Here is a 21,392-nt window from a genome sequence, read left to right as displayed (position 1 = left end):
TAACTTTAGTGTGTACGCAAAGTTTTGGGGAAATCTACTGACCAGTAGGTATTTTTGAGGGACCGTCTCAAAATACAGGTACATTTACTATAGGATTTTGTAGGAAAATACCAATTTTTAGCACTTTAAAGCAAATTATACAAATACTACAATAGACATTTTGTTCAAAATATAATATTTTATGAGCAATACTAAATGATACAATATATGTAAGAAACACAAAATTCTACCATCTTGTTAAGAGAGGGAGCATCTCAAAATGCAAAAAAATTAGCAAATTTTACTATTTTTATACGTAAACACTGGATTTACTAGAAAACATAATAAAAATATTGGAGATATTCTAAAAAAAAAATTTGTTTTAAATTTCAAGAGCGTATGTTTATTACTTTTTCTATAATAATATTTTTATTACCCCTTTCTTTAAGAGCTTCAGATTACCATAACATCAAAAAGACACAGCAGCGACATCAACCTACCTATCAGTTGCAAAATCGGTTAAATAATCAGTTATATCAAATTGTAATTAAATTTTTATACCTATAATTTCTTAATTTTGTTTAATTTTAATAATCAAACAAAAAAAGTTGCTTTGAAACAGAAAATACGCTTCGTTTCACTATGATGCGCAAAATATTGCGCAATGGAAACTATAGTCAGCCCCCTTAAGTACTAATTTATGCATGCTTTTAATTTCATAATCTAAATACAATCTGTCCATGGAGGCTATGCATAACTGGGGAATATCCCAATTTATTTTTATGCTTTTCAGATTAATAGGATTTGTGCAGAGAGGGGCGTATTCTTTACCTACGTGGACCTGAGATGGGGGATATCCTCAGAACAGTCATCAGATGGAAAAACTATCGCGATCTGTTTGAAAGAGGTACCTGCTAAGTTCATAAAAATCTCTAAATCTTTCTGTAGATTATTGTACACTTCAATGTACATCAATTAACATTATTTCAAAGAAATCAATGTAAAGCATGAAGCTTGCCATCAGAATTGAAACATGACTGTAGTGTAGCTATAAATGAAAAAACTTAGTTAACTTTCAAAAGGCTTCATTTCAATAGAAATGCAATGGGTCTAACATTGATATTTCAACTAAATATTAAAAAATCCTTCTTCCAATTATGATTTTATTGGTCTTTAGAATAAGGTGCACACTGAATCATAGGTTTGAAAATGTTGAAGAAGAGATTTTGCCTTGCCTTTAAACAGATTGAGCGGTGCCGTCCGTACTTCCTGTGTCTGATGGGGGAGAGGTTTGGTTGGAGTCAGAAGAGCGATTCAAATGACGAGCTGCTCTCCAAGACGTATGATTACGCGGTGGAGAATTATCCGTCCCTGAAGTGGATAAATGAGCACCGGTATAACACAAGCGTAACTCAGGTGAGATCTCGCTAGAGCTGGAGAAAGTGAGCAGAAAATTTAGCATTGTAAACCATAATAAAAATTAAAGCATCAATATTACATCTACATGTAATTCAATGTTCTACAAGTAATACAAAATTTTACGGAAATTAATTTTTTAACAAGTTAGCGTTGATTTGGTTTAGTGCATTTCTTTGATGTTCTTCTTTATGTAAATATGTGCAAGACATTTAGCGGATGTTTCTTTCCGCCTAATGTGCTTAAAAGAGCACACAGCCGAATGTAATATATTAACAGTAAATTTAAAGATCAGATTAAAACTAGATACTAGTCTTGTACATGTACTTTGTAATTTATAATTAGTTAGGCAACTGCATGAAATGGAGGCGAACTTGAATCTACATTTGTATTCAGGAAAAAAGCATGTGCTCTTAAATTAAACTTAATATAGCTTACATTTGTACTATTTTGGTAAAACTTGAACAGCATCTAGTTTATACAGAAAATATATACAGTAAAACTTGGTTATAGCAAAGTCGCTGGGACCGTAATTCGTTATTATACTTATAATGAATTCAATAAATTCATGATGCTGGGGATCCAGAAAACTATGGTATAATTGGAGGAAAATTCTGTGAATTTGCAATATCCAGGTTCATACTAAATGAGTTTTACTTACATTTTATTATTAAATGATTCAGTTATTTATATTTTTTAATAGCTGGAGGTCCTTCATGGAGTTTTAAATGACATAGAGATGAACACAAAGAGGAGCTTCTTCTACCTCCGAGAACCAGTTAAAATGGGGAATATGGACGAGAACGAATTCAAGGTAACAGGCTTTGACAAACTTAATTACCAAGAAGTCTGATAAAAATGTCCAAATTTATTTAAAAATATTCACAGTAAAGATATTTCAGAAATTGTATCTGCAGTTGAATACTTTAAACCAAATTTAATTTGCATATGAGAAATTTTTGCCAGATTCGTGAGAGCCATGTAATTGCAATTATTTGTCACTGCTAACCAGTCCTTAAAGTGTATGTGTCTATTAACAACTGATCCAGAAAGGCTTGATTGCAAAAATTAATCGTCACGAACTTGTTTACAACATGTAAATCACGAAATAAAGTTGTCACGAAAAGAAGTTGGTTTACAGTATTATAGAAAATTCAGAGCACAATGTCAAATGAGTAGAATTTACCCCCGTTGTAGAAGCATCAAGTCAAAAGTAAAGGATTTTATTTTTATTGCCACGATTGATGCACCAGCTTTTCGCCTCTTCTTTTGATGATGTAGGTCAGTTGTGATACTTCGTTTTGCATTGTGAGAAAGATAACTCTTAGGATGCATTCACAGATTTCAATGGAGAAAAAAATTTCCAGGGTTGATCCTTGAAAACAGAAATACATATCCTCAAAAAACCCATTTTCCAATGCATAGCTTTCAAACATTAGGTCTGTATTAAAAGACTAAGTAATCCTTGTACCATACACCCTTGTCAGAGTTGCCAGTGTAAAGTTTAATCTTTTTTAAAATTCTTGTCCTTTGCTAGCTGTTTATGTTGAAGTCAATATAATGTAGTTTCATTCAAACTTACAAGAGACCAAAGTGGCATTTAATAGCAAAAAGCAATCAAAACATTGAAGGAGAAAAATCTGAATGGTGTGTTCCCGTTTTGCACACATTTGTAATTAGGTATAGAACGGGAGGTCAACATTACTACTACATTGCTAAAATTTTCAACTCATTACCGCTACATTTTTACAGATTTTCGACCGATCATTACCGCTACATTTTTCCGGTCGAAAACAACTCATTACCGCTACATACTGAATCAGCCAAAAACAACTCATTACCACTACATATCGATTTAGTCAGGTATGGTGCAAGTTTTCACAAAGAGTTCGACACAATGTTTTATAGTTCTCATCCGAGCATTTTTAAAATTTTTTGGCCAAGATTCAGTCAGTCCAGACAAAAAGTTACTTGAAAATGCGTGCTGCAAGAAACAAGATTCTCCCAGGATGAAAGGAGAATAGCAACACAGCACAAAAAGGGAACTGAAAGCTAAATACGACATTGGGGAAATGGCAAGGCAACAATATGTCAAGCAAATGGCTTTCAAGGTTTTACCAATAGTGTAAAAAAAAACATTTGACAAAACTTAAGGTTTTATCTATGAACAGTGCTTGATTTTAATTTTTTGGTGTTTTATGAAATAAAATTGATTTTAATAAAAAAAAAAAAAAAATCCAGCTCAAAGTCTTACTTTCACCTCCCCGTGGTGAGCAAGGGAAATAAGACTATAAGACTTATGCATGTATAGTTTGTACTGTACACGCATAAGTGGCTGGCTAACAATGTAGCGGTAATGTATACTTTTTTATGTAGCGGTAATGTGACGTTTTTTGTAGCGGTAATGACTATGTAGCGGTAATGAAAATTTCGAAAATGTAGCGGTAATTATACGCACCCTATAGAACAATAGGTGTGAAGTTTGTTTTTATAGCAATTATAGTCTGATTTCTGGTTTTGATTTACCTGGATTTACCTGTGAATACCTGATTTAGCTTAATGTATTCTTAAGGGGTTTAATACAATTTTACAAACATTTTATTAAAATTCTATATATATTTATGGGAAAATATTTGATTTTATTGAATACAATATTAATATTTATTTAATATTTTTTATTAATTAAGTACATTTTCTTTAAAAAAAAAATTAATTTTCAGTCTTGATAGCTGTGAAGTCTTGATAAAATTCTAAATGAATTCAAAATGTAACAAATAGTACAGAAATTTTTGTGTCTTTCCATGTTAGTAAATTGTTGATTATTATATTAATCTATGTTTTATCATCAAAGTGAATATATATGCAACATTTTGAACTATAAAAGAGAGGAAAAAATTCAGAGTTATCACATTCAAAAATATCATTATAATTCAATAACTTTGTATTTATTCTCTTACTTTTTCACTATAAGTTTACCTTCCACATAACAACTAATCATGGTATAGACTATAGGAATTAAGTAATTATCTCACCTGGTCAAATTCCCGTTTTCACACATTTTTTAATTGCTTCTAATTAAAATGTGTGCAAAACGGGAACAACCCATCTGAATATACCATATCCTCTGTGGCAGTAATCATTTTTTAAACTGGTAGTGTAACTATGTTCATGTAATTGTCTTGAGAAAATGCCTGAAAGAGTGTAATGATAATTAATATGATACTGTTAAAATTATTTGTAATCATTTTAGAAATTCAAATCGGAATCAGAGTGGCATAATGAGAGACAGATGTCCCTGAGAAACATGGTGGAACAGCTGGGAGAAAAGGCCAACATCCGATCGTTCTCAAAACCGACACAAGTCTCCCAGATGATCAAAGAGGTATGTTAATTGGTCCTAATTTTTCAAAATGGAACACAGTATTTTCCTTTCATTATATTATATATTCAGAACTTAACCAAAATAAATATATCAATTATTCAAAAGTAAAGTAACATGATCATTGTTACAGGCACAGACCAGATCACCTTCACCCACCTTTTTTTTCAAATATAACATTTTGTTATTGAAACTGTTCACTAAAAGGCCAATTGGCCCCTGTCCACATTTTGCTGATTTATAGTCCAATATGGGTAGTGTAATAGTGTACTTGTATGATTAAAATTTAGTGCTGAAAAAATTATAACCCTCCCCATTTTGATGCTTCCTAACCACTAAACTGCTTTCTGTAAACAATACAGTTTTATATTATATTTATGCAGGATTTACAAAAATGCATTGATGAGGATTTTCCCATTGGATCAGAGCTAACTCCTCTTGAACGTGAAAGAGAGGCTCACCAGGCCTTTGCTGATGTGAGATGTCAGGTTTACATAGGGAGGGAGGAGTACTTCACCGAGATTGACAGCAATATGGAGAAAGGAATCAATCAGCCCATGGTTCTACTGGGAGAATCTGGTAAAGAAATTTTTCATGATCTTGGTTTTCTCTATTAATCCTAGTAATTAATTTCAGCTGTGCGAAAATACACTGTATTCAGTCTAGGGAAAATGTAGGTTATGATTTATTCATTAACATTAATTTCTTTTATTCAATCAATTTTTTCTTGCTGTTTTTGTGATAAAATAAGACTATGGAAATGATACTAGAGTGAAGTATTTGATAAACAGTGAATTTGAAATAGAGGAAAAAATCAATCATTTATAAGTTACCTGGGTAGATGTTATCATGAGTGAATTCATTATTTCAGGCTGTGGAAAATCTGCTTTGGTTGCCAACTGGGTGAAAAGAACTCAGAATAAATACCCCGAAGCCTTCATCTTTGTTCACTTTATTGGAAGTTCTGCTGAAAGTTCCAGTTACTTAAAATTACTAAGAAGGTAGTATGATAGTAACTGTGAATAAAATAAGATTACTAAAGATGTTATACTGGTTACATTTGCTAAAAATGAAAAAAAAAATAATTATGCCAGCTTATAAATTTTGGAAACTATTGAGAAGTTAAAAATTACAAAGAGGCTCAGATAACATCATTCAGAGGGAATTAGGCCATTGACTTAATGTTATTTAAGAAGCTTTTTGCTTTATTTAGTATTTTTTTAAAATCTGAAACACTGATAGTTACCTATGCATTTAGATAGATTTTTTGATAGCCCTATCAGTGTATTAGGTCCGACATGTATTGGTGGCATTTTGACATTTACTGTAAACCAACTTTTATTCGTGGTGACTTTATTTCGCAATTTCCCATGGGTAAACTAATTCGTGACAACTAATTTTCGCGATCAAGCCTTTTTGGATCTGTTGTAAATAGACAAGAGATGTTAAAGACGGTTCATGGCTAGAATTATTAGCGATGACAAGGCTCTGGCAAACCTTGCACGCGATTAAAAGTTGGTCTTCTGTATTATAGATTAAAGTTAACTTTCTAAACTTTTTTTGCTTCTTTTTGGTAAAGACTAGAAAACTAATCTTTTATTTTGCCAGATTGTATGAGGAAATGAAGATTTTCTTCCACCTTGACCTTGACATTCCTAACTCGGACATGACCTTGGTGAGAGAGCTGGGTAAATGGCTGAAGATCTGTAGTACCAGACAGAAGTGTGTCATTGTCCTGGACGCCCTAAATCAGCTGGATGATGGATCCAAAGAGGACGGTCAGTATCGGTCAATCAGTAAATACTGTCAATTATTAAAGAGGATTCATTAAACTTTTTTTATCTACAATTTTGTAGCAAAATGATATGAAAGTACATTGCATTTTGAAATTTTGCATTATTAGGAGTGGAGCACAATTTGTTATGGATACCTGGAAATCTGCCAAAGAATGTTTTCATTTTGTTGTCAACTTTACCTGGAAGGGTAAGTTTCTAAGAAGATCATCTTAAAGGCCTACCCCTCCTACTCCTACCATATTTTCGCATACGATTATTTTATATCTTTCACTAATTATTTCAGTAAAATAAATTTGATTTATAAAAACATTTTAATTATCTCAATGAAAATTTTTGGGGCATATTGCAATATTCTGACTTAATTTATGTGTACTGAGTAGAAATTTTAGCTAGGATTCTATTATTGAACTTTTGTAAATTTAAAGTGTTAAGATAGCTTAATTAAATCAAATATTCCTAACAATTCATTTGAGGTTACTGTTATCTTTTGAGGCATCACAATATCACAAAAATTACTTCCTGATAAATAAAATCCAGATTTTATTAAAAAATATTTAAATTTTTGGTATTTTTTGTTTTCTTTCTAATCTCTAATTCTGCATGAACAGACTTTGAAATAGATTGTAAAGAAGTACAACCTTTTTTCCTTTTGTGTCTAGGCAAAGGACGCTGTGTTAAATTTTGGATGGCCGACAATGAAGGTGTCCCCACTGGAGAATTCCCAGAAGATGGAGATAATCACGGGGTACCTGGAGGGAATTTATGGTAAAACACTCAGTCAGGAGCAGAAAGAGATGATAGTGGACGCTCCACAGACAAATAATCCGCTGTATCTACGATCTCTGTTAGACGAGGTAAGGTCTACAATTAATTTATATATTATTCCCTGTATCTATGATCTCTGTTAGATGAAGTAAGATCAACAATCCACCATATCTACGATCTCTGTTAGACAAGGTAAGGTCAAAAATCCGCTGTATCTACGATCTCTGTTAGAGGTAAGGTAAACAGTCCAGTAAACCACATTATAAATCACTTAATATTAATTGGGTCTCTGACACATGGAATATCATAATTCTGACAATAAAGGGTGGTGAGCCATCATAAAGAAGTTTCAATACCATATTAAGTTGATACTTTGTTTCATAACTTTGTTTGTTATCTTACTTTTATATTACCAAGGGAAGTGCAGCGTTATACTTTTGAACACTCGAAAAATCAATTACATTAGATTGTAATCAGTGAAATAAAAAAGAAAGAACTATGTTTCACATTGAAAATTTTTTTTTCTTCTTTAATTTTTTTTCAAAGTTATCATCAAATTAGTTCAGTTAGTATAGGACTTGTATCTGTGACTTAAATGTATGGTCTTCCAAACTTACCTCTCTCATTGAGATATTTACTCATTTTGTAGGTGCGTATGTATGGTAACTTCCGTATGTTGACACAAAAGATCCAGGACTACCTTCAGGCAGACAGTCCTGGTGTACTGTTCACAAAAATTCTGGAGCGTCTAGAGTCTGATTTTAATTTGGATGATACATCATCGTAAGTCTTAGAACTACAGTACCGACCGGACACAACCTAACAGAAAGCGAACCCGGAGCGGACCCCGGGTTCGCTCTCTGGGTCCGCTCCGGGTTCGCTCGGGGTCCGCGAGGGCTGACCCCGAGCGAACCCGGAGCGGACCCAAAGCGAACCCGTAGCGTACCCCGAGCGAACCCGAAGCGGACCCAGAGAGCGAACCCCAAAATCAGTAGCGGTCCCAGAGAGCGAACGCAGGTTCGGTATTTCTTTACAGAGCTGTCAATCAGGATTAGCGATTAACCAATCAGCGCATCAACCAATCAAAATAGCATATTAATCCGACGATTAGGATATAAGATCGAACGTGTTGATTTAATTTGATATAAATGCAAACCCTGTACATACAAGCAAAACGTGTGAATGTGCTGTGTAAATCTATTATGATTATAAAAATATTTTTTTAATATTTATTTATTTTAATCCTCCGGGTTGCATATTTATAATTATATTTATTTTCTTTTTTATTAAGGCAATTAATTATTATGTTTTAATTTTCCACGTAGAATTATCGTTAGTACATGAATATACACTATTAAAGAAAGAAATCCGGACCGCTATGAAATACGTCTGATTTATCGGGGTAAACTCAGGCGATTTCCATAATTGAACGAATTAATTATGCTAATTAATCTCGACATTTAGTAAATCGTACATTGTTTCATTCTCTCAAAATGGCGTAACTATACTTGACAAAGAATAATCAGAGAAATATAATATAGAAGGGATATTTTAACATATGAATTATGATCTATTATAAATCAATGTAAATATCGAAATGTTTTTGGACTAATTATAATTATTGGGAAAAAATATTGATAAAGGCGTAAGCAATACGTAGGTATGTGGATTGTTCGAGAGTTGGTAACGCAAACTAACTGTAGAGTTACACTAAATTGAAGGAATAATCTTTTTTATGTATCATCAGTAATTGCGTTAAATTCACGTTCATTCTGGTAAAGTCATTCAGTTTGTTAATACCATTAGGGTGGAATGACTTCAATCTGTGCATCCAGAAGGAAGATTTCCATATACACGCATTTTTTTCATGCCCAAGAAGATAAAGAAGATTAACATGATTCAGAAGATCAATAATTTTGACGTAAATTTAGAGTAATTTAATGTAACACGTAAATTGAGAAATCATAAATAAAATAATTAAATAATTAGAATATTATAAAGACAATGTGTGTGTGAAAAAGGGGGCCTATGTTACTATATTCTTATCGGTTCGGGAGAACATTTATCATTTGCCTTTTTCTTTATTCTGATAAAAATCATACTCGCTCCAAAATTCTGTCCGTGAAAAAATCTTATATACAGTGTATTTTTTTTTTTTTAAATGTCCAGTAATTATTTATTACGAACTTTTAATGTGTAACTACTATGAATGAAATCTAAATATATCAGATATACAAAAGGTAACATGCAATTGATAGATGCGAACAAATGTATTTTTAAACTATATAAAGCATGAATTTTAAAGGTATTTAGTTTATATTTCTTTCGTCAGTTTCACTTGTACACCATTCGATACACTGAAAATCAATTCAACACTCTTTCCTTCCTCTTAACTTCTTTTTTGTTTTCTCGTTATACATTGTAACTTAAGAATAATAAATGCCTTATAACCCGCCGTTAAATTAGTTTGAATTTCTCGTGATCGAAAAATCAATGAAATCAATTTTTCATGTACATATAAATCTTCGTCGAATGTACAGTTGAATTTTAGAAAATGTATCAATGTTCTCCATTATATCACTGTTTACATGTACAGTGTACATGTCAGCATCGTCGCAAAAACAACAATGATCGATCCACAATACCATTACTGTATTGAAATAAACAAGGGGCGGGGCTAACTGGCGGTGAGATTAAAGTGGGGTCCGCTTCACGCATCAGTGCGTAAAGCGGTCCCAGGAAGCGAACGCCGGGTTCGCTCTAGCGGACCCAGAGCTGACCCCGAGCGAACGCGGAGCGAACCCGGAGCGCACCCAAAGCGCACCCGAAGCGGTCCCAAAATTTCTGAAAGCGAACCCGAAGCGGACCCCGAGCGAACCCGGGAAGCAAACCCGGGGTCCGCTCCGGGTTCGCTCTGGTGTTAGGTTGTGTCCGGTCGGTACTGTACATGTATATTTTTCTATGTATTGAGTCCTACAATTTAAAACTTCTGGCATATGATCCTGATGATACATGTAGTTCTTATTTATGACACTGACTGTCACAGTAAAAAATGAAAAAAAAATTACTGTATGAATTTTTTCTTGTTGATGTATTTTGTTTATTTACTTTTACTTACTTACATTAATTTTCAATTATAATTGCAATTATATTAGTACAAGAAAGTACAGGTTAATTTTAGAGAGAAAAAAATTACAAAAAAACTTGACAGATGTCTTTGCCATGAAGGAATAATGCAGTTAATGGTTAAGAAAAATAACATAAATTATATATTTTTGTATATAATTTCTTAGGAAGTTAGTCCTCTTATCAGAAGGACATAAGACCTTAATAAGAGGTTTCTTACTAGAAGCTGTTTAGTTTATGTTGAAAGGGTTTGAAATATTTAGTACTTCAATATATTTTTTTCATATTCAGATCTGGAGTTGGAATTGTGTTGAAGAGAAAACAAAGGTAATACTATACATGTGAATAAAATGCCCTTGGCAAATTTATTATTCTTGCAACAAAAGGGTGTCAACATTTTACTTACATCAGAATGTAAAGAAATAATCTTTGATCTACTTCATAAATGGCATTTAAGCATTCCCATATGCATGTAATTCAAATTAAAGTTCAATCTTTAAAGGTCATCTGTTTTTAAAGTGTAGTTTTTATGCAGGATGCCCACAATTTCCAGGTGTTTGAGAAAGAATCATATATTATGTTTTCAGAACAAACATGATTCGTGAAACCACTACGGCTATTTGGTGTTCTAACAGAGGCATGTCTGAAAATGAGTTGGTGGAACTGCTTGAGGTACCAATTACTTTTCTTGTCAGATCATTTTTAATTAGAGGTTATGTGAGTGCCCTTTTAGCAATTGGTCTGTCTGTCTGTCTATCTTTACATCCATCTCCAAATTCTATGCTTTTTTACCACGATTATAACTTTCTACATGACCATAGACAAAACAATCTATTTTTGAATATTCATCATCAAGCAGCTGCTTAAGACCCCATTTCAGAATTAATATAAGATTAATTTAATTGGTTGTATTCACTGAGATTAAAAGTGCCAATTTTTTTTTTTTTTTTTTTTTTTTTTTTGTGATTGTTGTATAATTGTCTTCTTTTTTATGCGCCCGGATCAATAGATACGGTGCGATTATTGTTTTTGTCCTGTCTGTCTGTCTGTTGTCAACTTTAACCATCGCCAAAACTTTTGAACCATAAGAGATAGAGACTTCATATTTGGTATGCATACTCCACTAATAAAGTTCTTTCAAATGACATCAAGGTCAATGACCTTGTGACCTTGACTGTGACCTATATGCTAAAAATAACTTTTTCAACTGTTTGTCATAACTTTTGAATTATAAGATATAGGGACTTCATATTTGGTTTGCATACTCCACTAATAAAGTCCTTTCAAATGACATCAAGGTCAATGACCTTGTGACCTTGACTGTGACTTATATGCTAAAAATAGCTTTTTCCTCTTTTTGCCATAACTTTTGAACTAAAGGAGATAGGGACTTCATATTTAGTATGCATACTCCACTAATTAAGTTCTTTCAAACAACACCAAGGTCAATGAGCTTGTAATCTTGACTGTGACTTATATGCTAAAAATAGCTTTTTCCTCTTTTTGCCATAACTTTTGAACTATAGGAGATAGGGACTTCATATTTAGTATGCATACTCCACTAATTAAGTTCTTTCAAACAACACCAAGGTCAATGAGCTTGTAATCTTGACTGTGACCTATATGCTAAAAATAGCTTTTTCCACTTTTTGCCACAACTTTTGAACCATAGGAGATGGGGACTTCATATTTAGTATGCATACTCTACTAATTAAGTTCTTTCAAACAAAACCAAGGTCAATGACTTTGTGACCTTGTCTGTGTCCTATATACTAAAAATAGCTTTTTCGAACTTTGTTGATGCGGGGCGCATAGTGTTTCACAAACTCATCTTGTTGCTGTGTTGCATTAATTCAGGCATAATTTTATAACACTTTCTCTAGGTCCCTATGGCAGTGTGGTCCCCATTCTACATGTCTCTATCTGACAGCCTCGTCAACAAGGACGGAATCCTCAATTTCTTCCACGACCATCTCCGCCAGGCCGTGGAGAGAAAGTACCTCAGTACCCCAGAGGAGAAGAAAGCCACTTATCTAAAGCTAGCTAATTATTTCTCTACCAAGGAACTTACAGACAGGGTGGTTAGTGTATTGTTATCTAAAACTGGCTCCAATGGCATATAAGAAACATATTGCAAACATTTATTGCCCAGTTAGACAGGGTTAAAGATGTTTGTGTGCTTATAACAAAGACTGAACACCTCCATGTATCTTCCACAGGTAGATGAGCTCCCCTTCCTTCTGGCCAAGGCTGGTGAGCTAGACAGGCTCAAGGAGACCATCAGCAACTTTGATGTTTTCCAGAGACTGATTAAGGATGAAGATAGGACATTTGAGCTCATCAAATCCTGGCAACTCGTAAGACTTTCTGTATACAGGGCTACAAGTGTCATTGAATACTTTCATGTTTTATTCATGAAAATATCAGTTTGAAATAAATCCACAACAATTGCGACTGAATAAAAATTTCTCTACAAATACTAAGCAAAATGATTGGTTCGTAGAGATTAATATTCGTGAGTTAAAGCAGGTCCATGTCGCGGAACTCAAGATTTCTGGCATGCAAAAAAATAATTGGTTTACAGTATTATTTGATCCCACTTGAGTCAAGATTGTACAGTTTAAATTAGTCAGATACTGTTTTAAAACCATACTTTAGATCACTAAATATTGATGATACCTTATTTTTTAGCCAGATTGCCATCAACTGTTTATTAGCGAAACAAAATTATTTTTCACGAATTGTGGCTTTTGCTCTATACAATCTAAAGGAATGCGAGAATGAAATTTTCGCAAGCAAACTGTCTTGCGTAATTACACAATATTAAAGTTTTCGTGAATAAAAAGTGATTTACAGATAGTATTGTCACAAATTACAGTTTTGTACTGTTACTGTTTACTAGCTAGGAGATTACACATTAGTGGAGGAGGAATACTTTAAGAAGCTGTCTGAGATCCCAGAATCGGAGCGAGGGACAGAGAACTACTCCGCCCTTCTGGATGACCTGGGGGGATTCTTTGTGGATCTTGGACTGTACAAGGCAGCCAGGTAAGATAAAAGTGGATATAAAAAATATTTAGTTTTAGTCTAAAATTGAAGAAGTCATTGATACTAGTGCATGTTATATGTTTTGCTAGATAGGAAAGCTTGCACTCTGTATTTTGCTTGAACAAAATGTGCCAAAAACTGTGAAAAATTTGAGTAAAATGAGAAAATTCTTAAGTTGATGAATGATCTTTCTCATCACTATAAATCAATATAATCTTTTAAAATAATGAGGATGACAAATGATTTTGATTATGAAATATTGCATTATTTTAAGAGACACCATAAATTAGGGCCAAAAGGTGGTCTTAATCTATCTTGTCCTTTGTGAACTTTAAATTTAGTCTTCTATTTCAATTCCAGTCCAAATGTTTATTTGTAAGAAAATTATCTTTATACAGTATTTGTTGTGATAATCAGTTAAAATTTTACGATTTCTCACTGGTTTTAACTACCTTTTTAGGTAAAGCAGAATTCCAGACAAATGTTTTTAAAATAATACCATGTGAAAAAAAAAACATAAATGCCCATTTCATGTTCCATTGTAGGAAGGTTTATGAGATGCTAGTTACTGTGATAGAAGCCCGATACAAGGCTGACTACACAACAGTGGTGTACAGTGCCTTCGCACAGAAGTGGAAGTATCGAACCAGACACCCAGAAGTACTCAACGTAAGTATAGAGTAACTTTTAAACTTCAGCATCTCAAACACTGATATCTCGAATATCTCAGATATGCCGAGCTGATTTTGTACTCTCATTTACAAATTCTGTGAGTATTTCATCCTTAATAAATGTACCATGAATCCTCAGATCTATCAATATCTCAGAAATCAAATAGCTCGAATTCTTGGACATCTTGAAGTTTGTTCTGGGTCCCATTAAGTCTGAGATAACAATTAAGGTTTTCACTTTAAATTAGTAAAACACAGAGGTGCAACACCAACACTATGTAAAAAATCCATTGATTTGGTTTGTCCAACATAAAAACTGAAAAGAATTTTACTCAAAACTAAATTGAGACAATGTAATATCATTAACCTATTTCCACTTTTAACTCATCCAGGGGCTGTCCTATAATTAACATAAGTAGATGTATAATTAATATTGTCATTGTAGGCATTGCAGAAGCTTGGGTTGATCTGTGAGAAGTTGATGGAGCTAGATGCCAGTCGATATTATTATGAAGATGCCATCACCAGACAAAACAAGGCAGTAACTCCCACACAAAAACTACAGGTACTTGTATATACTTTAGCTTTATAATATGGAGCAGTTTAGGGAATATGATATTCAGTTTATTCACTATGTATTTTATCTTCCGATGGTTTACAAGCAGTGTATTTAGGTCACCTTATACACTCAGGTCTGAGAAGTCACCATCTGTTTTTGTCCATGGTTATGCATCATAAAGGACACCTGTCAAATATTTTCCATCAATCGTCACCTTTTAATTCTTTCAGCTTCTTCCCTTGAATAGCTGAAAAATACACAGGTCTTAGCTTTGAATACATTGTATTCAAAGCTAAGACGTGATTACATACATGTCCTTTTTGTCTTTGACAGTTGTGTGAAGGTCTTCTTGGATTGGCAGCTGTAATGAACCTTAAGAATGACATGCCCCAGTCTAAGAAACTTTTGATACGAGCCCTGGAGCTGGCTACTGAGGTGTTAGGAAGACAGCATCACTTTGTGGCAGCCATTCTGAACAAGGTATAGTTGTCCTCATGAATGAATCTTGAACTTTGAACTTTAATAGACTTAATAAACAATTTTCTATTAATTTATCAATCCAATATATGGATTAATAATGATTTACTGTATATGTATACATATTTCAAATTTTGACACAGTAAAACAAACTGCAATGTACAGTGTGCAAGTTCTCAGTTTTGGAGAGTAATTGGAAAAAACGAATATTTTTTTTTCTGATAATTACCAACCAAAATGGTTCACAATTTTTCAAGATTATTTGGAAGATTAAGTTTCCAACCTTTCTTAAATCAAGATGCAATATAATTTTTTACAAATTTATATACATGTACCAAAATTTTATAGAGACATTTTAAATTGTTGGAAGGAATTTAGAACCTATGATAATGTTCGTGTTGAACCTAATATATTTAAGGAGATTTTATGGTTTAAACTTTAATGATAAAATAAAGATAAACAGAGCACCTATCTTCTGGAAAAAAAACAAATTTTCTTGTTTTTTAACCAGTTGGGAGTGTTGGGTTACACCCAGAGTCGTGTGGACGAGGCCCTGGCTTACTATCTCCAGGACCTGAAGCTGACCCGGAGCGAGGTGGGCGTGAACCACCCCAGGGTGGCCCGTATCCTGGGCTCCATAGGAATGGTGTACGATGACAAGAACGACAAACTGGCCGGGGAGCTGTACGAGAGCAGTCTGGCCATGTTGTTAGATACATACGGGTCTGCCCATGTTGACGTGGCTACTGTAAGGTGGGTACATTGGACAGAGGATTTCTGTTTTGGGAACCATGCAGTGTTAACTAGCATAAATTTGGTGAATAAGATTGAGGTATATTTGAGGCAAAAAGTGAGAGAGTACATGGTTCTTTTCTGGTCCTTGAAAAATCAAGTAAAATCAAATAATCAAAAAGTTTTTGTTCCTATTAATAGAGAGATAAGGTATTTTTGCTTTGAGTGACATCTACAGTATGCACGAATGATTGCAATTGCTGAAATAATGCTTTAGGTAATTATTTTAAATGTTAAGTTTAGCAGATTTGTAAGTAAAATTGAAAACTTTGAGACACTCACTTGAATACTTCTTTTCGTTTAGAAATAGTAGGGATGTCAACGAGTACCCGGTTAACCGGGTACTCGATCGAACGTCCGAGTATCGAATACTAAAATCGGTACTCGGTTACTCGGATGTATATTTTTAAAATATTTCTAAGCTTATTTATTAATGCATTAAAACATCGGTTTTGAAACGTAAAATTTTCATTGGACTTCTACATACAGTAATTAGGGTTTCCTTCACCTCTAAATGACCGTTATCGCCTGTGGCAGTGTTTATACAGTAATTACTGTGACCAAGCACCTGGTTTTTCTCAACTTCGGCTGTCTTCTACCCTTATGTTTAGTTTGCTCTAATTATTTGTTTTCATCGAACGTCTATTATGTTTAAATAAATTAGATAATTTTGTCCTCCAGAAGCCGTAAATTCTTGAAGAAAGAGAAAGGCGATATTGCAGGTGCGATTGTTGATATGGATGCGTTTGGTTACATGCCAATTAATACAAATTGTTGAATGCAAAGATTTTAAAAATCTTTTGTCCACCCTTGCACCAAACTACAACATACCGTCTCGTAATTTTATGAAATCTAGGATCGAAAAGTGTACGAAGATCGTAAATCCGCTCTGTTACAGGAGAACTTGATAAAGTTGATACTGTACATGTAGCTCTGACGACTTGTCACTTGGACTTTAAACGCATCAAAGAGTTACATTATACAATTAGTTTTTTTTTTTTAAAACAAAGCCACTGTGAACCATTTATGATTTTATTTCTCGTATTTATCTGATGAATGAATTGAACTTAAAAAAAAATTAGATTAAATTTCGTCGGGCACAAAGTGGTCATAATTGTTACAACACATTTACAGGTAAACCTCCCATGTGGTTTTATTTCTACAAGAGTTTACAATGTTTTACAGTTATCAATTAACTTGTTCATATCAATTCAGGCTTTTTTCGAGTACCCGGGTACTCGATCGGAAAAACGTCCGAGTAACCGAGTATTAAAAATTGACCGATTTGACATCCCTAAGAAATAGATTGAAAGCTACATACCTGTCATAATAATTTTGAATTAAATCTCATTTAGATATAACCTTGGGACCTTCTACTTTGCCACGAACTACTACGCCAAGGCCAAGTTCCAGTTCAAGGAAGCCTACAACATTTACCAGGCCTTCTTATCCGAGGATCATCCAGACACCAAAGCAGCAAAGCAGGCCCTGGAGGCAGTGCCTTGATTATCCAGAAACCATGCAGCAAAGGAGGCCCTGGAGGCAGTGCCTTGAGAGTGATTTGAAAACACTTGCCTTACACCAATCATGGGGAAAGTGCCTTGAAGCACATTACTCAACCAAAGGCTATCCTTGCTGTTATACATATCTAAACCCTATCCATGTGACAAATGTCTAAACCTCTTTTGTTGTTGTTTGTTGTTTTTGCTCAACCATAAACACGCAAAATTAGTAGATACATATATGTACATGTTAAAAGACAATTTCATTCAATCTGCATAACATTTATGTAGCCGAGACTCATAATTCTTAGAATATAAAGATGAATTTTTGATATTCATGTTTTAAAATCATATACAAAGATGACTGTTACATTTCACTTTCTTCACTGTGACTGTTTTTAAGACTAACAATTTCTTAACTTTTCTGTCTTTATACATGTATTATATACATGTACATATTAGTTGATTCAAGTACACTCTTGGTTTATACACAGGGTGATTCAAACTGTTCTCATAATTATATATGAACCTAAAATGGTCAATATTTAAATATAAAGGTAAACTATAAGCTTATCCACCTGTCAGTCAATGAGAAAGGAAACAAATGTAATTTTATTCTATGTATTGAAGAGGACTTAATGTACATGCTAGCTTTGTTAGGCCACCACAAGTTATTTCATGTCAATATTAATGCATGATGGTTTCAAACATGGTTTTAAAGATAAGACAATAACAATGAGATTTCTGAAATATATTTTTCTGAAAGAATGGAAGTTAAGATGGATTTAATTTGACATGTTTGATTTGTCATTTAAATTTGAATCTTCAGTGTCAAATCGCAAGAATAATGATTCGAAAATGGAAGTTGATCAAGAGATTTTACAAAGATTTCAGCACCATTAAAATAAAGGCGAGTAATTTTATTTTGAGTGTGGTGCCTCTCGCGAAATTACTTGATAATTAATCCATGCGTATATTTAGAAATTTACAGTATAAGGCCATAATAAAAATATTCCTAGATTCTCATCCCCGCCCGCCCCGATTTTATACCCCCGCCTCGATTTTTTTTATTTCTGTTTTTCTTCGTCTTAATTCTGATCGGGATCGATATTCATCTACCATTCTACTTTCGTTTTAAATCCCGCGAAAGTTGACATGATTTTGACAGCTGAAAAGATGGTAATAGCTGTAATACATGCGTATATATTTTAAACAAGGGTCATATTGGTTGAAAAAGATTGGTGATGATGTGAAGTAAGAGATAATGGAACCTTTACTATGATATTTATTCGGGTATTGTAGATAACATTACACCGATTGACCAGGTCAATAAAAAATCTGCAAAATAGAAAAAAATAAAAAATATAAAATAAAAGCCGCCCGCCCGCCTCGATTTTTAAAAAAATTCGGATGAGAATCTAGCAATTTATTTATTATGGCCTAATTTTAATATTTTTGTGTTTTTGTACAAGAAAAATACTCTAATGAATTTAGTTTTTTGGATTTGTCTCCTTTGGAATATACAAAGTGTGTGTGTGTGTGTTTCATTTTTTTGTATAGATTTTGTGCTTTTTTTGTTTTATTTATTTTTTTCTTTTTTATCTATCATTTATTCATTAAATTTATTTTTTTTTTCAAGCATAGATAGATATATACAGTCAGTTGTACTTACTGTAAATCACTAATTTTTGTGGGGGGTTAATTTTCATTGCTTTTGAGGTATGGAGAGTCCCATGAATTTATGATCACCTGGAAATGTAGAATTTAATATGCATTACTTCTTAACATTTTAAAACCATGAAATCAAATCCCAACAAACCAGATTTTTTTCCTCAAACCTAGAAATTTAGACCCCAAGAAAATATGTGATTTTACAGTATATCTCAAACTCCATTTATACTCCACCGAAGGAAAGAAAAAACAAGATAGAAGATTAGAGTTATTGAGTGTTAAATGCTAAGAGAATTTAGTGGATTTTGACCTCAAAATCACTTTAACGTTACATGTATCATGATTTACAAGATATCAAAGTTCAGCTGCACCATAATTTACAGAGGAATGAATAAGGAAATTAAAGCATTGCATTTTGCTTTTTCTCCACAAAACTGGGTACATAGTAAAAGATCCTGTTCTTTATTTTTTAGTCTTTTCTATATACTGGGCTACTATTTCTTTTGATGTTTTGTTGTACTTGTATTACTGACTCACTGTCTCAGACTTTCATGCTGTGTTAACTTCTTTATTATACACTGTATTATTATTCTTTTGATGAAAATTTGGTGGTTGTGGCATAATAAGACAATCATTTTGAATGTATAATTGATTTTTTTAATTATTCAGCTGTGATATAATGCCTAAAAGTGCAAGTTACATTATTAGGAATATTTAGGAACTTCATGTATTATACAGTGTGTGTATTTATTAAGTCTATGCCAAATGGAAATTTTTCATTAATATTTACAATATTTTTTACAGTTTTTGATCATCCTCTTTTTTCCATTCTTTATATTCACTGTTATGATTTTTTTCTTTTTTCTTTTGAAATATCCAATCTGACAATGCTAACCAAATCACAGAAACCTGTGGACAGTAGAAAATTAAATGCTTGATTGATTCTGGTTCTAAGTTACATATTGAACAAAGCGGTGAATTTTTTATTTTAGATAGACATAGGTTTTTGTTAGTACCTAATATTCTATGGATAATTCTATAATTGAACCACATAAGTCCTGAGTCTTTTGTTGTCAATTTAAAGTTTGCATAAACATGTTTCCAATCAAAATTTAGCTTTAATTTTAGATCAGTATCCCATTTGTTTTCACAAATAGGTCTGTGCTGTGTTTTTGACATTAAATAATCATAAATATTTCTGGATCCTTTTCTGTTCTTACAAAGTATTTTTTCAAATTCTGGTTGATATGGTTTAACAAAAGTATAACCTAAATATTGTTTGATATTTGGCCATGCAGTCAAAATGCTTTGCTTCAAACCTTTGTATGTAGTAAAAGGTAATTTTATAAAATAATCATTTGTGATACTTTCATAACTAATAAAATTGCCTTCTGTATTAAATAAATCATGCACTATATGGATCGAACCCTTTATCGAACAATGGTTTACAAAATACATATTTATTTTGAATCTTTATTTTATTATCATACCACAGTGGCTCACTCAGTGAATGTAAATTAAAACTCTCTATAAACTCACTAAAATAAAATAGAGTTTCTTTCCAAAACATGTTTTGTGTGACTTTTGCTCTTTGTTTACAATATTCAGACCCAAAACTACATAACTTGTTAATATTACATCCAGTGATTTCTGAGAAAAGATTACTCCAACTGGATTAGTAGTTAAAATTCTCCTTATCCAAGTTAGTTTAAGAGATTTAATAAATGTTTCTATTTTAGTCATTCTACATCCACCATTTCTGAAATCCAGCTGCAATGTTTTTCGAGAAATTCTATCAACTTTATTTCCCCATATAAATTTATATGAAGTTTTTTGGAAGAGCTGTATCCACTACAAACTAGGTTTTGGAAGGGATGTAAATAAATGAGTGAACTTTGATAGGAACAAACTTTTTACTACTGTTATTTTTCCTAAAGGAGTAATATTTCTCTTTGACCAATGGTTTATTTCTTTTTGAATAAGTTTAAACTTCTTGTCAAAGTTAAGTTCCTCCATTTTTTTTAGATTTGCTGTATATGTTATACCAAGAACAGTAAAAGGTTCGGTCGTCCATTTTAATCCTGTATCACTGTTATGATAGTGGTATTTATATGTGCACATTCCGCAAAATACAGATAGCTTTTTTTTACTCTCTCTTTATTGTCTTGCATTTCTGAAGTATTGCTCAGACTTTTTAAAATTATCCTTTAT

General features: G+C 32.9%; 1 protein-coding gene across 1 annotated transcript in view; it reads left to right on the top strand.

Annotated features, from left to right (window-relative positions):
* The window catches only part of LOC134238792 (TPR repeat-containing protein DDB_G0287407-like), a gene marked incomplete at its 5' end in the record, with an annotated part of 32,682 nt that extends 14,189 nt beyond the window's left edge, over window positions 1-18,493 (top strand). The window contains 20 exons of the mRNA XM_062720906.1: window positions 773-886; window positions 1,225-1,395; window positions 2,099-2,209; window positions 4,646-4,777; window positions 5,158-5,353; window positions 5,646-5,775; window positions 6,383-6,552; window positions 6,678-6,757; window positions 7,230-7,424; window positions 7,985-8,118; window positions 10,753-10,788; window positions 11,049-11,133; window positions 12,345-12,542; window positions 12,681-12,818; window positions 13,364-13,509; window positions 14,055-14,178; window positions 14,626-14,745; window positions 15,073-15,219; window positions 15,728-15,969; window positions 17,364-18,493. Of these exons, the coding sequence (XP_062576890.1) occupies window positions 773-886; window positions 1,225-1,395; window positions 2,099-2,209; window positions 4,646-4,777; window positions 5,158-5,353; window positions 5,646-5,775; window positions 6,383-6,552; window positions 6,678-6,757; window positions 7,230-7,424; window positions 7,985-8,118; window positions 10,753-10,788; window positions 11,049-11,133; window positions 12,345-12,542; window positions 12,681-12,818; window positions 13,364-13,509; window positions 14,055-14,178; window positions 14,626-14,745; window positions 15,073-15,219; window positions 15,728-15,969; window positions 17,364-17,514 (2,820 nt within the window). The remainder of the gene's footprint in view (window positions 1-772; window positions 887-1,224; window positions 1,396-2,098; window positions 2,210-4,645; window positions 4,778-5,157; window positions 5,354-5,645; window positions 5,776-6,382; window positions 6,553-6,677; window positions 6,758-7,229; window positions 7,425-7,984; window positions 8,119-10,752; window positions 10,789-11,048; window positions 11,134-12,344; window positions 12,543-12,680; window positions 12,819-13,363; window positions 13,510-14,054; window positions 14,179-14,625; window positions 14,746-15,072; window positions 15,220-15,727; window positions 15,970-17,363) is intronic.
* Window positions 18,494-21,392: the final 2,899 nt, after the last annotated feature.

Source organism: Saccostrea cucullata, unplaced genomic scaffold (assembly GCF_032062105.1).
Source record: "Saccostrea cucullata isolate Sc308-1 unplaced genomic scaffold, CSIRO_AGI_Scuc_v1 ctg3039, whole genome shotgun sequence".
Taxonomy (NCBI): Eukaryota; Metazoa; Mollusca; class Bivalvia; order Ostreida; family Ostreidae; genus Saccostrea; species Saccostrea cuccullata.
This window is presented reverse-complemented; position numbering and strand designations above follow the sequence as displayed.